Source organism: Pseudopipra pipra, chromosome 7, assembly GCF_036250125.1.
Source record: "Pseudopipra pipra isolate bDixPip1 chromosome 7, bDixPip1.hap1, whole genome shotgun sequence".
Classification (NCBI taxonomy): Eukaryota; Metazoa; Chordata; class Aves; order Passeriformes; family Pipridae; genus Pseudopipra; species Pseudopipra pipra.
The window spans coordinates 25,267,209-25,283,537 of NC_087555.1; the positions used below are offsets into that span (position 1 = coordinate 25,267,209).

Below are 16,329 nucleotides of genomic sequence, written 5' to 3' on the forward strand. Positions count from 1 at the left end.
AGACCTGATTTCTGAGCAACACTGGAAATGATGTCTGATGCCTGAGGTCAAAAACACTGGCTGGGGAGACAGCCCCATCCTGTCATAGTGGAAACCATAGTGAAGCAAGACTGAAACATACAGCTAGAGCCCCCCTCTGAAATCCATTCCACAAGGTTTTTTGTGGGATTCATACAAAGTGTTCCCTCCTTGGGGAGGCTTGCACCATCTTGAAATGGTCCCTATCCTTATTCAGGGCCAGGACTTCTCAGGTCAAGGGCAGACCAAGGAGCCCAGCCATGGTTGCTGCTTAATCTTTTAAATGCCAGATCCATGCTGGCCGCCCGGTGTGGTTTGCCTCCAGACAGCAGCTGACAGATCACACCATCTCTGATCTGCCCTGAGATTTGGGAGCTGCAGTGGACTCCTGTCTCCTACCCTGGTAAATCTGCTCCATTAATAGCTATCAAAGAGCCTGAAGTTTCCATGCGAACTTTATCTGGCTTTGCAGTGAGCTGGAGGATTAAAAACTGTCGCAGGGGAGAGGAGGGAGCAGCCGTGGCTCACCCGGAATAGCCTGACCTATGACGGCACGTACCAGCCTGGGGAGGGGAGTTGTCCTGTGAGCTCACGGGTTATTAGCAGTGAGCACAGACATGTCTGCAATCAGCAGCACACCCAGGGCCATCTGCTCCATCCCTGGCTAGTTCAGTGAGTCCAGAGGGATTTGTTAGTTTGACTTGCCAGGACAGCTCTCTGATGGGAGAGCTGGGAGTAGGCTTGGGGGGATGCAGCACTGTGGCGCCATCATTTTATGCTGCTCAGATGACTTAGGGTTTGGCCTCTGGGCTGTTTGTGTGGGGCAGATCTAGTTTTGAGAGAGAGCATTATGAGAAGATAACCCCTGCCCTGCTGCAGCCTAGGGCTGTTGTGTCTCTGCTGTGTCATAGCAGGTAAAGGGATCAGGGGGCTGTATGGCTGGGACTCGCCTATAGGGCCAGGAGGTATAGGGTACAAGACTTCATCTACCAGATGGGGAATAGTGTAGGAAGCAAGAACAGTTTGGTTTTTTGTGTAGCCAGGGATTCACTTCTCACAGCCTCTCTGTTGTAACCGGTTTTGTTTTTCTTGACTTGTTCCTCTGCTGACATCACCGAATCCTCTCTTTTACCCTCCCCTTGTCAGTGTGGAATCATGCAGGGTTTCTTCTTGCCTACTCTCTCCTCATTCAAAGCTGCTCCTCGCTGAGCATCACTTTGTAGCAGGAGCTTTTTCCTTAGAGATAGGCTGTGAGTTAGAGCCCTTTCCAGTGCCCATCGTTTTGCAGGAATTGTGCAGAGCACCTCAGCACAGTGGAACAAGATCTTCCCAGCTGGTCAGATAACCCCAGATTCAGTGTGCATGTCCCCCCCGGGGGCAATGGAATTGCAGATTAACTCATTGGACACGTGGGAAGCTGCAATGAATAGTCTTTGAGTGCTGCTCTGTGTTTTACACCAGGAAGCTCTGAGACTGTTCTAAACCTTTGACCCTAGTGGCATACTCCAGATTCCTCCCAGTTAAATGGTCTCCTTTCCTCCTCTACAGGCCTGAAAGCATCACATCTCCTGATTAGCCAGGCAGATGCATTGCCCCATAAAAACCTCCTTTATATGCCCAGTAATTCTATTGATCTGCACATTGGGCACATCATTCTGCTTTGGAGTTTACAGCTTGCCTACTGTATTGTTATTGGTGGTGGGTGCTATTGGTATGCTGGCTCTTTGGATATCTAGAAAGTCACCCAGCAGGTGGGAAATCCCTGCTCCATACATCTGGTAGCCTGGGGGAGTAGAGCTGAACACAGGGCTTTTAAGCAACATTCTTTCTGGAAGAAGTTCCTCATACCACCTGATGGGAAAGACGGCCTCCTTCTCTCCTGCTGGCATGGGAGAGAAATGTGTAGCCTCAGCAGAAGTGTTGCTGTGGGACGTGCTCCCCTTTGCTGGATTGGATGAACACAGGAGACACCAGTGTCTGATGTACAGGACTCTGCCAGTTCAATCAACGTCGCTTCTTTCCTCTCCAGCAAACTCTTATGTGCCAAGGCTTTGAGAGGAATAAAGGAATATTTATGGTGTCTATGTCCTGCTGCATAGACAGGTTTACCAAGCACATTAGGTGCTTGTAGCTGCAGTGTTTGTTGCTGTCACTTAAGCTATGGAAAGTTGTGCTTATAATTCTGGAGGTTTTTAATTCAGCTCTTGGTCACAAAGAGGGCAATCTTCTTCTATCTGTCCTTTCCCCTACTTTTGCTGACACCAGAATACCTCAGCAATTCTTGGAGGCGCCAAGAAGCTGTTGAACAGAGAGAGAATGAAAAACAGTGATTCTCTCCTAAACATTTAATCCCATCCTAAATACAGGGATTTAGGAGGTGGGTGCTGAATGACTGCAATGATTTATCATGTCTAGCACTGAAGTCATTTATTGTGGAATGGGAATATTTGTTCTTATATGGAGGAGAGGGGAACTGAGATTAGCCAGGTAGATGTAACAGATGTCCTCCACCTCAACAGTATAAAAAGATGAGAGTGGGTCATTGGCACTTGGACTAGATGATTGTTGTAGGTCCCTTCAAACAGAAAATATTCTATTCTACATCCTGTTGCATAGTCCTTTTCAATTCTGCTTTGGGGACCAATCATGAAAGTCTGATCTCTGCCCTGCAGGGGAAAAATTCTCTTTATGTTTTCTGCGAAGATCCACAGGTAGCAAAGGCAGATGGAGGAAGCTGGTTTGAGTTGCTGTCATGTTACCTGGCAATTCCTCAGAGTGGCTCTTCTGGGGGCACTTAATAGTGGCCTACCTGTAGACCTGATGTCAGTGACAGGCATTTGCTTTTTTGATCTTAATCCCCTTCTTCCCAAAAGAAGCTGAACATGATGGCTGGGGTCTGTGAGTAAAGGACTGCTACTGGTGTGCTCAGCAGAGAAAGAGACTGCAGCTTTCCAGTGCTTTCTGTCTCTATGGCAGTCATGCCCTTTCCAGCAGGGCTATTTTGAGGTGCTCCCTCAGTACCCTTTCCCCCAAAACCTCCTGTGACTGAGGACTAGGTGGGCTTTTCTCTGGTTTTACTGGCCCTGCGAGACAAGGTGCCTTTTTTTTTTTGTTTGTTTGGTTTGGTTTGGTTGTTTTTTTTGCATGGTCATGTTTTATTTTTGATTAACAAAGGTGATGTAATTGATCTTAACCAGTTATAGTTTACATTCAGTATCCTTGCAGCTGGAGTTGCTTGGGGCATGACAAAGAGCTGCTGCCCTCTTCCACAGCTGGGGTTTGCCGAGCCTTTTTGCGATGGACCTACCTGCCTGCTCAGAATATGAAGTGCTTTTTTGTTCAAAGCTTGGGAGCGATCCACTTAACCCCCTGGAGAGGGGATTAAGAGAGAAGGGTGATAAGGGAAGGAGTCCGATAAGGATTTTTTTCAGGCTGTGGGGAGCTGTGCTTAGCAGGGAGGTGGTGAAAGGAGCAATACTGGCTGCTGACACTCTGATGTGACGCTTAAACTGAGTGTCACATAGATTCATGGTGTAAGGTCCCAGTTGCTCTCAGCAGCCAGCTCCTGTCAAGCATGTGCCTAGTGAGAAAGGTGGAAAGAAGTTGGGACTTCCACTGCTCTAGCCACCTTCTCTCTCTGAGGAGATCTCTATGCAGTTTTCTGTGTTTGAGGGCACTCCAGTTGTTCTGGGAGCAAAACCCCTCCCTGTCTGGACCAGAGACTAATGTTAAATCAGGATAAGTGTAACCGCACAAGACAAGGCATTTTAGGGATGTGGTTGGTTTATTGCTGGATCAGGAGATAAACAACTGGATTGCAGTTGTCTTGTCTGCAAAAAGCATTAGACCAGTGAAGCACAAGCCTCAGTCACGCTCTTCAGTACATACAGCAGAGTATAAGCGGTTTGAGTTCTTCCTCACTCATCTGTAAATCTGTTTTCAAACTATGACAATGTGGAAAAATGTTCCAGAAATTCTGAGTGCAACAATAAGGGGGACTTTTTAACTTTCCTTCTGTCAGCCTCAGGAGCAAAAACCTGCAATTGTTTCTTTGTCTCTGCTTTGCTGTGTCTGAGTTTGAAGTTCCATATCTTCTCTCTTCCTACAGGTCCTTCAGAAGCTTGGTAAAGCAGATGAAACAAAAGATGAGCAGTTTGAACAGTGTGTGCAGAACTTCAACAAACAGCTGGTAAGATAATTGGTGATATGTAATTGCACCCTGGGTTTCAGTATTAGCTTCCAGTCATCTGCTGCAATATGCAATTCAAGCCCATTAAATTAAATGATGACATAAGCCTACTGAAGTGACCCACAACTCATAGCTGTTCACTTATGAGAAATTACACAGTGACTTCCAGTGGAGTCAGTGAGAGTGTAAGCTGAAAAATAATACTTGTTCTAGACTCAAGTTTAGAAAAGAAATAGCTGAACCAGAACGCTTCCTTCAGTTAGCAATTGCTCTGTAATGTAATTTTTCCTGCTTGGTTGGAAGCAGAGATATAAGAGCAACACTGTGTCTCTGAAAGATGGATGGGATGGGAAACAGATTAGAAATAAAAAATTAAATGGAACAAGGCAGTTTCAGTTTCCTAAGTGAAGAGCAGAAGAGGCAAAGAAAGCCAATGGTGAAAAGGGAACATCCTTTCATGGCTAAGACCTAAATCTGACTTCCTCCCCATACTTGCACAATCACTGTGTCAGGCCTGAGTCATTAATCTTCCACGTGTCTGCCTCATCCCTATATTTTAGTGCACAGAAATATTTTAACAGTGTAGCAATTTCCCCCCACCCTCCTACTTCAACAGCAGTAGGTTTCTATCTTCAACTGGGTGTGTTTTGTTTTCGTTTTTATTAATTTTTTTTATCTAGAGCCTTCAGCCACCCAGAGGAGAGGAAAACACCAGTTACCTCGGGGGTTTGCACCCTGGTCCTTGCTGTTAGGGGAAGTATTGCTTCTGTTTCATGGCAGGAAATGTGTGCCACACCATAGCTCAGGTAGTGCTGAAAAAAATCTTTTATCTTCTTTGTGCCCTGACACATTTAGTACCTTTTTCTGGAGCTGTTAGTGGCAGCTGCATTGTGTCTGTTAAGACTCAACAGATGTGGTTATGTGTCACAAAACCAGCTGAGATTTGCCACAGCTGAATATAATGAAAATCCTTCAGTCTGACTTAACTTATGTCTAACCAGAGCTGACTGCAGATTCCTGGAGACTAATGCTCATTCTCTTGGCAGCAATAGTAGCTGTTGCTCCAGAAGTTCACGCAACATGTCTATAGCATGTCCAGCAATGATGTTCTGTTGTACACAGTGGAATACATTTTGGCTTCTTTCTGACAACATGAGATTACCAGATGTGACTTTTTCTTGTATCATTTTTAAGTATCAGCAATAAGGAAATAGCCTTTTTAAAGGAGAAGTACTAAACCCCTCAAATCTAAACTTTAAGATGTGACTGTCTGGGATGGTTTTTCAATTTCCAAAGCCATGAGTTCCAGTGGTGCACTAAGAAGCCTGTTAAAGAAGCATTCTCTTGTACCCCTTACATCTGAATTTCTTTTCCCATCTTGCAGGGGCAGACCATGAACTCAATTCCCCAAATAATTTATCAAAAAAGCTGAAGGCAATGCTCTTCATTTGCTGCTTGGGATCTGTTCATTTTGCTTTGGCCCTCAGCTTCCTTATTACTAAAATAAATGCAAACTATACCTTTTTTTACGGGGCAATCCATAAATGTGAGTTAGCTTTTAGGATTGTTAGGATATGCAGGGCTGAGGAGTTGTTATCATGCTAAGCAGATAGCTTAGCTAGGGAAAAAAATTCAGCTAAGTGTGCATAGATACATACCTGTTTTTATTTTTATTTGTATAAGAGGTCTGTGTAGTATAGTTATCCATGAGATTTCTATGGCCTTTCATTAAAAAGTCTGCTCCAGTGTGAAATGTAAGTCTGGAGGAAAGCCAATCTTTTGCTGCACGCTGGTGACAGAACATCTCTGCTCTCCTGTGGAATTGGCTGGGGTGTGACCAGGCAGTGGCCTTGTTCACTGGTTGATTAGAGGCTCCTCTGGCTCTAATGACTGTATTGAGCCGCTTTGACACATGTTCCTTGTGTGGTCTGTCAATGAATGGAGCACAGGTCTAAAAATCACTTATGCATTTTCAACCAAGGCGTCTTGTGTTCTCTTAAATAGTAGTTGAGTGGACGTAAGGGAGAGCATTGCACTTGCCTGCTCTCTGTCCATCAGGTTCATATAAGGGTACCACTGTGAGGTTTCTGAATGGTAGGAGCTTTTTAGCTCAGACAGATGGATTGGCTTTGTGCTAAATGAGCTGGACATAACCATGCAGCTGCAGGGCTTGCCTGCATCTCTTGAAGGCTTGACAAGAAGCAGAACAGCCTCTCATATTACTCCCTCATGGTGATTATCTTTGGCAATTAACCATGCCAGAAGTCCATCTGAAGGCTCCCCCCTCCTTCCCTTTCCCAGTGTCACCTGTGTTCAGGCATCAGCACAAGGATCTGTCCTGGATATTATTCTCACAGATCTGGGAGCAAAAGGCGTATTGTAAAGGTGCTACACAGCCCCTGCCTGAGGCGTGCCAGGCTTTGGCTTCTTTTGCCCTGCATTGAAATATTCACTGGAGACACAGAAAGTGCGAGGCTGGTGGCAGCCCTTACACCTGGCACTGTGGTGTGTTTCTGCATGATGGAGCAGCTGTGTTTTGATACCCTTCATGAACTGTCACTGGAGGCCTTTCCCAGCCTTAGTGATTCTATAGTTTATGCAGAATTGTGGCAATACTTGACAGCTCACTATAGGCTACTTGAAGAAAGCAGGTGCTGCATACATGGAGAAAAAGCAGTGGTCTTAAAGTTTCCCCGAAGTTTTGTGGGAAAGCATTAATGCTTAAATTAATAAAAATAAGCCTTTGTAGAGAGGAAGTTACTTTACTGGTGGACAAGAAATAAATCAATGGAAATGCCAAAGAGGGAACTGGACAGGAACCACAGGTGCCCAGGGGCGCTGGGAAAAACTCTGAATATGGGTTTCTCTTCAGAAATCATTCTGCTTGCAGATCTCGTGGGCTGTAAAGTCTGTTCACTCTCAACTGGTAGGCTTAGTACTTTTAAGAGGCTTATGTAACCCCACAGCCACAGAGATCAGCTGTAAGTCTGACTTTAAACATCAGCAAGAGGTGACTGAGAAAGACCACCACAGTTATAGAATGCAACATCACACACTGGCTGACTGTACACTGTGGCAAGACAAATGGTGTTGAGGATGCCTGGAGAACACAGAAGGCTAGTTGTGCATTGCTGCAATTGCATGTTCCAGTTTTCAGGTCTTGACTTGTAGATTTTTCAGATGATCTATCTAAAAATCTTGATTTGACATTTAAATGTGATACTGGTTTTCCAGTATCCACAGGATACTTCTGTCCCCGTGGCTTTGGCACTGAGTATTGAGACTGAAAGAGTTCGGAGTTTGGCTTGTGTCATTTGCTGTGGCAAATGACTTGTGGCAGGACTTGGGCAAGTATGGACACAATTTTAGAGGTGGCTTCTGTTTTCAGATGCTGTAGTTTTGAATGTTACAGCTCTAGACATTGCAGTGCCTGAGTGTGTAGTGGGCAAGTTCTGCAGAGGATCTTCCCTGCTGATTAGTTTCTGATAACCTCCAAGTTGCGTGCTCAAATTTAGTCATTCTAAAAAATGATACAGCTACAGGATGATAATGTATCCATTGGAGGGACTTTGCATATTTTCTTCTGTGCCACTTTTTCTTATGTTCTGACATATCTTGCCAGTTCCAGTCTATGATTTCCAGCATGAACCAATTCTAGACAGATGGCACTGCTTTCCTCAAGACTTTCCTGCTTCCTGCATTGGGAACAAGCAAACACATGTTACAGCTTGATTAAACTGCTGCTGTTGAGCTTGGCCTCCTTGATGTCCCTCTGTGTGTGTGCTCTTCGATTACTCTGGCATCTCTTTCTGATTGCATTATTAGGAAAGTCTTGATGTGCCCAGGTTTCCACATTCACCTTAAGTCAGCAAACAGCTCAACATTTATTTGCTCTGTGTTTTAAGAACTTCTAGGACTTTTGCAGCAAATGTGATCATAATTCCTCTCCTCTTGTACTCCGTTTGTGTTGGTTCCCACTGCTTCTCCAGACTAGGAGACTTTAGTTTGTAAAACTGGCCAGCTCTTTCTCATCCCTCATTTCCTTTGTTGATGGCAGTAAACCATCCAATGAACTCGTCCAGAACTTTCGAGGCATGGAAAACAAATTGGGCCATGCTGTTGGAAGCAGATGGATTTCCCCACAAAGCTGTGCTATCACTGCCACTTTAACAGCTGGGCAGATTTAGCCTCTGCTTGGAAAGTGCAGCTGCACTGAGAGCACAAAGGATAACAGCATAAGCTCAGTTGAGACAAGAGGTGCCTGAGTGGTGGGGAGGGCTGATGGGAAACATCTGCTCTTGGAGACAGTAGCTCTTAGGCAGCTGTTGGAGATGTCCTGTGAGCTTCCCATCTCTGGACTTGTCTTCAGCTGTCAAAATTCATTATGCTGGGGGCCCTTCCAATGGGACATGAACTGGGAAAGAGGAGGAAAAGACTGCAGGCTGTGAGGTGAGGTGGTCGCTTTTCTGCATTCTTGTTTTTACAGATAATTTGGGGGGATGGTGAAGATCCAGTGAGATCCCACAGGTTAAGAGAAACCCTTTTATAACAGAGATCTATGTCTCTCAAACTCTTTTCTGTACTTCTTGCATAGTCCATAGGTTGCCTGCACAGGTGTCCTCAATGTTTACTCCTTCCCTTGCTGACATGCTCTGTGGTGGTATTAGTCAACTTCTCAAGCCTTGCTTTTGTCTTAATTTCTGTCTATAATGTTACTGTCTGGGTTTGGGAGTACTTCTTTGCCCCACTGTTGATGACATATGGCAAGGTAGAGGGGAGGTGAGCCTGACTATGCTTGTCCTAGTGCAGGACAGCAGTTGTATAAGGACTTCATGTATGTGTGCGTGCCTGAATCAACTTGATGTAAAAGTCTCTGTGACCCTTTCTAATCTGAGTTCTTGTGCTACACTCAGCTGTGTCATCTGAAGGCTCAAACTGGTAAAATTCAGCCTAGCTTCTGGTTTTAATTCTTTGTTTTCTAGTGAGTGAGATCTGCTGCTGGCAGGCCACTTCCACAGTAAAGCTAAAGATGATTAACTGTATTTGCAAGTCCTGCTGCACAGAACAATTCAGACACGATGTTTGGGTTGGTCACACGTCCCTTGTAACCACTTTGCACACAGGGGTTTTGTTTTTCAGTGTGGCAGGAAAAAGTAGTGAGCTAAACTGCTTCAAAACCAGTACAGATTAAATCAATTGCATCTGCCTTCTGTATCCTACAGACTCCCTTCAGTTCCATTTGTTGCATGGGCCCACTAGCCCTTGGCACATAAACTAGTTGTTGCCCTCAGAACACTTTCTAGTTCTCTGTATGAAACCAAGACACTAAAGCTGGATCTGCTGGGAAGAGTAAATCACAGATTTGCCCACATGAGGTTACTCAGTACATTGTTGTATTGTTGGCCAAACATGCCTGCAGGTCTCTGGTTGTGGGCTTGCCAAGTCAGAGGACTGTGTGGTCTTCCTGTTAACATTTGTGTTTCATGTGGTCATGGGACTGGGGTATAGCCCATCTGCAAGATCAGTTTTCTTTAGTTAGAAATCCTTGACTCCTCTTTCTTATGCTGTCTTTATATGAGAGAATAACTGATGATCTTCCCCTTATGTTCACAGTCCGAAGGCACAAGGCTGCAGAAGGACCTCCGAACTTACTTGGCCTCCGTGAAAGGTAAGGTCTGCATAAGCAGAGGATTGTTTCCCCTCTAGTGCTTACCTACACAGTGAGGTTTCTGCAGCCACCCCCTTCCTGGTGTTCCTCAGGTGTGAGTTGTAGGAAAGGTCAGCCTTGTCTGGTGATGGATTTTTCTGAATCCTTCAGGACCAGCTAGGATGGAATGGGGTTGTGCCAAACTTGGTGCTGTCTTAGTAGATAGACTTTATTATGTTCTGCTGGGGGAGGACGAGCACAAAGGGTTTGATGCAACTGCATCCTTCATTCCTTTCTCCCTCTGGTTACCTTCTATGTCTGTGTTATCAAGGGTCAGACATTTAGTAAGTCTCTTGTGTCTCCATTCCTTAGGGTGAGGGTTAAACTGTGAGGAATGTATACTTTTCTTCTTTTTCTGAACAGTTCCCTCTTCTTTCCTAGCTATGCACGAGGCCTCCAAGAAGCTGACAGAGTGTTTGCAGGAAGTTTATGAGCCAGATTGGCCTGGAAGAGATGACACAAATAAAATAGCAGAGGTAAGACTTGTACAGGATATGGGGATGTCCAAACTTGCTCTGTCAGTAGAGATGAGTTTTGAAAGCCATGTCTGTGCACCATATTTCTTCAGGCATGTGATTTTGCAGAAGAACTGGAGACAAACTCAGCATTGGGAAGAAAGGAAGGCTGAAAGAATATGGCCTGTATTTTTGTCTGTGTAGGACACTGTCCCCAGATGCTTTTATGCTACACAGAGTGGTATGCTTATGCCCAAAAGCTGTTTGTTCTGCTAAAAGTGGCTAAACAGGGACAGAGGATGATAAAAGAGTCAATAGGGTTAACTGGATGTATTGCTTATGCTCTATGCAAGAGAAAGAAGAAGATAAATCTGTGGCCAAAGCATGGTGTAGCCATTGTGTAGCTGCAACAACCACTCAGTCATGGCAGTACCACCAGCTGCCTTATTTCAGTTGCTTCCTTGTTTGGTTGAGCCATGTGTCACCCCAACCTGCTGTTCTTCTCATCCCTTGGTGAGGTGATGCTCATCCAACTTGCCCAGGTGTGTTTTGTGGAGCTTAGGGCACAACCTGACATTTGACAGCTTGGATCCCCCTTGGCATGTGCATGTGGTGGGTCCAGCTGGAGGCAGGCACCCTCTGCTATTTTACTCAGCTGTTCTGCTGAGCAGCAGCTGTGGCAGTTCAGCTCTGTGGACCCATTTGCCATGAAGCTGCAGGATTGGGCTTATTTGCAGCTGTCTGTGGCATCAGAGCAGTGGTGAAGGAATAGACAAGAGAGCAGGAGAAGGATTCTTTCCTTCACCTTCTTTTCCCTGCAGAAGGTCTCACCTGAAATAACATCTGCATCTTGCCCAGGAAATAATGACTTCAAAGCAGATAAATCAAACAAAACCTGAACATTTCCAGGTCAATTCTTACATTAGCATGGAAACTTTGCATTAGGAAGTACTCTTGCAGTAAATAATGGAGTTGCATTTCAGCTGGTTTGGTTTCACATTCTCTGTTGGCCTTGTTTCTTCCTGAGCTGCTGTGGTGCCTCCTGGAAGACTGACCCTTCAGAAAATTTGAGCCAGAGAGGTCAAAGGGAGCAGGAGTCCTGAGAACTCAGTGTAGTTACTCTTTGAGTCTGCAGGAATATTTCCAACCCTCCACCTCCCTCTTTAATGCCTTGTTTATATTCCTCTTGTGAAAAGACAGGTGAGAGAGAAGTGTTATTCCTGCCAAATAAAAACCATAAAGTGGTAGTTTTTCCTGAATGTTTTCGCCAAACCCCATTGTTCAAGTGAAAAAACAGGAGAGAGGGGTCATTTTCACCTAATTCAAAGTGTTGATAGCAAATTACTGTGCCTGAGATCAGGTCAAGGGTAAAATGTGCGCAGTTCAGGCTACAAGTCTTGGCTGTGACCTCTGTTGGGCTGTGGATGCAGGTGGTGTGAGGGCTGAAGACTGCTAGAATAGCTTTCTGTTATTGTTCATGATCCTCCAGAAAGCTGTTTTGTAATGAAAAGCAGAAAATGGTGCCTTGAGGTGTCAGGTGTCCCATTTTTGTGGCTGCAGGGAGAAGGAGGTACAGCCAGTCTGACATTCATCTTCCCTTCCATTGTAAGGACTTGATCTAACATTGCAGGAGGAAAGACAGGTCTTCAAAGGCACTTTGTTCCTGGAGAGGTCACCTGAATTAGCAACATCAGGCTTTGTACATTTCTGCCAAGATCTCTGTTTTCAACTAACTTCTTTGTTCCTTAGTTTTTCAAAGAAATTGCTATTTCTTAAGAGCTCTGGGGAACTGAGATGGTTGACTGTAGCATTCACAGAGAAAAAACAGAAATGTGGAGCCTTGTGTTCTTAATAGTTAGCTCATTACTTTTGTTTTTCAGAACAATGATCTCCTATGGACAGATTTCCATCAGAAGCTGGTGGATCAAGCACTTCTGACCATGGATACGTACCTTGGCCAATTTCCAGATATTAAAGTAAGAGTCTTTTTAAATCTTTTCATCTAGAGATTAACAGCAGATAAAACCTCAAAAGATCAATTTCTTGCATCCCCGTCTTCTTTAGGAAGGATGTGTGTGCTATGCTGCTCCAAGGTTTTCTTTGAGAGCAGCCAAGATGCTTGCAGCTCTGGATTATGTGAAAATGTTTTGTTCTACTTTTGGGCTTAAAATGAGAGTGAAGAATCCAGGGGAAAGATGCTGAAGAGAAAACATAAGTGTGAAACAGGAGGATCCATCAAATTCCTTATTGCATCAGAATGCAGGGGGGCAGTGTCAGCAATAGCTCAGAAATTCTCAATCTCTCTTTTTAGTCCTTTTGTCTTTTAACTTCCTTGTAAGCACAAAAACATTGAGGAAGAAGTTGGTGGCAAATGTACTTTACAAGTAGAGACTGGTGTGGAAGGCAGATTTCTGTGAGTCCTTGAAGTCCTGCTGTGTGTATAAACAGCTTTTTTCAGGGAAAGGGGAATGCTGGATATCTTTTTGGGAGAGATCGTATCCAAGGACCTGGGTTTGAATGAAGTCCTGTGACCTTCCCTTCCCCCACAGTTCTCTCCTCTCCATTCGTTTTCAGGATTGTGCAGGAAATGTCTTCGCCATATGGAAGCACTAGTAATGATATCACCATATGGAAGTATCAGCTTGGATACTTTCCAGTGAAAACAACCCTTTCTCCACCACATGTCTCCTAAAACTTTTGTCAATATTTGTTGCTTCAGGAGGATCGTGCTGTATCAAAGGGGGGCAGGTCACAGGCTTGTAAAATGAGCCCTGAACAGCAGTGTCCTTGTCTCCTGGGACTCCTTGTTTTTGCTTCATTTTTCCAGCCTCTTCTGACCCTGGAAGTCTGAAGTGGGGAAGGGCGAAGAGGCTTGCTGCTGCTTTCCACCCACTGCAGGCTGTAGAGCTGATCACTCCATGTAGGGTGATGCCATGTGCCTCAGTTAGCACTGCAGAGCCTTGTGCGCTGCTTCCTAAGCAGGAGGGTTTATTTGGGGCTTGCTGTAGGCTCAGACTTTGGCACTGTTTTGGTCCAAATCACATTTTACCAGCCTCATTGGCTGTGCACTGGGTCACCTCATAGTGTCATGTTTCCCATGTTGAGTATCTTCATCATTTCTTAAATCTGATGGGGTCCTGCTGAGCTTTTACAGGGGGATTTTAAGAGGAGCACAAGACTTTGGACCATCCAAATTCCACCAAAACTCAAGGTGTTAGGTACTGAATTCCCATGGATACTTTATGACTTCTGAATGGGCCACAAAAGTATTTATTACTAATATTCTTTCTCAGTCTTCAGATGATGCTCTAGAAGAGGAAAAATTTATATTGTTGCCTAAAAGCAACTTTATGCACAATTTGAGTAATGTTTTAGAGAGAGCACTACTTACCTCTGCTTCCCTTCCTGAAACGAGTGAGAACTTGGTTTTATGTTGGTTCTTACAATAAAATATGGATATATTTCACAAGAGTTGGCTACTTCTTTCAAATGGACTTCCAGTGGTATGGATTTAAAAAAGTCAGTATGTTTTTATTGGTCATTCACCTGGATGCATCATGTTCCTTACTCCAGAGCACTGAGAAGTGTTGAGATCAAGTATATTTTCTTCAACTGGTAGAAACTCCTAGAAATGCAGTTGTTGAAGGTTTCTACGCTTGTACAGATGTGTAGTTTGGCTTCACAGAAGGAATTAGAGTTCTTGAGGTTGGCAGAAACAAACACCCAGTCTTATGTAGTTTACACAATATTTGAGTTGCTTTTTGTTGTTGTGGTAATAGTTTTCTGGTTTTTGTTTTCCACAAAATAAAATTTTCTGTTTTTCCTGGAATTCTGACATTATTGTGATAACAAAAGATGATTTTTGGAGAGAAGATGATTTTATTTTAGTTATGTGAAGGCCTGTTTTCTATTATTTCAAAATATGTGATGAGTTAGATCATGCATGTGTTATTTTTTGTTAAATGCTAACTTATTCTGAATTCGTCTTCACTTGAGGGGTTGGAAAAATTCCCTTGAATTTTTTGGACTTGCAAAGGGATGCACAGCAGCAATGTGAAAACATAGTATTCCTTTAGCAAGGGATTTTGTATGTTAAAGAGAATAATTTGTCCAATGTTGGTTGTTCACCCCTGAACAAAGCCTATCTATTTTCTCTAACTTGGCAAAAGGGAATACAAAAAGTACTTTATCCTTTTTTTGCAGGTCACTGTCTGTACCTCTTAGAGTAGGATTCTTGCATAATCTTTAATATTTCTGAGTGAGTTTTTCGTTGATTTTGCAGAATGTGCAATAAGAATATAAGTCTCTGCAGTGAGCCCAGGGAAGATAAACTGTCACCCAAGTTCTGAATAGCTGTGGAGTTGGCAATTTTCTGTCTTGCACTGAAACTGGTGTCCTACTAGGTTTAAAATGAAATCAGTAAAGGAGGGTGTGGTTTGGCTTTGTTTTTCTTTCTCCTTTTTTCTTTCTTTTTTTTTTTTTTTTAAGGAGGCTCAAATTAAGATGGATTTGTTGCAAAGTAGTAAACTCTGTTGGAGTTCAGCTATTACATGCATTTAGTGGTGGGTACCTTCAGTTGTCCTAGAGCCATACAAGGAATTCCTGTAGCCTTCCAGGACTGGGCTAAATCACTATTACTGCCATCACAGGCAATGGTGTGGACAGTGGTTACTCCAGGAGGGCTCACACACACTGTATTTGTACTTTGCAGCATTTACATGTGCTCTACTGGAAACATGAGGGTGGGTGTTAGAAGATCAGAAGCTGCAAAAACAGGGAGGAGTGACCTTGTTTGAGAGATGGGTGACATTGAATCAAACTGCCTGGTGGGGTAGCAGAAAAACTTGGAAGTGGCTGTTTGTTTTGTCAGAGGTGGGGAAAACTCCAGCTATCTCTACCAATCTGACCTGGGGCAAAAATCATACCTCAAATCCCCGATTGGGCCGTGTGTTTTATCTGGTGCGTTCACAAGATACATTAACTGGCATCTCAGAGATTGTCATTCTGCTGGAGCCCCCTGCAATAAATACCCTGTCTCCTGGCTGGCAACATGATGTCTGGGAGATGTCTTATAGTGCCCTCAGCTGTGGGGTGGCTCAGCTTCTTCGTGATTCCTCTCGGATTTAGCTGAACATTTAGAAATCAGTTTGGGTGTGTGTGTGGCTGAGATCCTGCAGATCTGCTGTGACTCACACAGAGCTACACTAGCGTTTGCTGGAAGTTCATAGGAGCATGTGTGGGAGACGTGCGAACTGGTCCCAGCTGGTCTGGCAGAGAGATCAGCCCTGAGTGCAGTTTTGCAGCTTATCTGCGGGAGCCTGGGGAGATGAAACCCTACCTCCCTGCCAAGCGCATAGAGAGGGGGATTCTGCTTTTGCGAGTAAATCCAAAAGCTGATTCCTCATTCTGCACTTTCTATGTCCCTGGGTGATGTGGTTAATTAGAAGCCTCCTGGCTCTTTGCCATGCCTTTTCACTCTGTTCTCCAGCCTGTCTCTAGACTGCGGATCACAGACGCTTGTCCAGACTCTCTGAGCTGCTGGGGGTTAGGGTCAGGCTGGGAAGACCTGTGCTCCAACCCAGATAGTCTGGGGTGTTTGCAGATAGTGTGGGAGGCAAGGGTCTGAGGGGATGGATAATTCCTGAAACAGGGCAGCCCAGTGGACCAGAGCCTTAAAATAGTGCATCTCTGCTGGAGGAGAGAGCCTGAGGCACCTCAGATGATGAAGGGTAAAGGCAGAGGTCTGCCTTTCTATCCTGGATTTGCAACCATGGATTTGTCAGGACTCCATTCCTGAGTCTGAGTCTGGTACACAGTCTCACAACAAACCCTTGTGTTTGTTACAGCTTTGGTGTGTCTTGCCTATTGGTTATACAGTGCTGCAGGTTTTCCCTCACATTGCCCTTGCTCAGTAGTGACTGACAGCAGACCACTGCCCGTGGCTGCAGTCACTTCTGTCT

The 16,329-nt window shown here is 44.5% G+C and overlaps 1 protein-coding gene across 21 annotated transcripts in view; it reads left to right on the plus strand.

Annotated features, from left to right (window-relative positions):
* Window positions 1-16,329, plus strand: part of BIN1 (bridging integrator 1) — a 93,593-nt gene that overhangs the window by 32,854 nt on the left and 44,410 nt on the right. For all 21 annotated transcript variants that reach the window (XM_064661309.1, XM_064661312.1, XM_064661313.1 and 18 more), the window contains exons 2-5: window positions 4,127-4,207; window positions 9,821-9,875; window positions 10,296-10,390; window positions 12,250-12,345. In XM_064661309.1, the coding sequence (XP_064517379.1) occupies window positions 4,127-4,207; window positions 9,821-9,875; window positions 10,296-10,390; window positions 12,250-12,345 (327 nt within the window). The remainder of the gene's footprint in view (window positions 1-4,126; window positions 4,208-9,820; window positions 9,876-10,295; window positions 10,391-12,249; window positions 12,346-16,329) is intronic.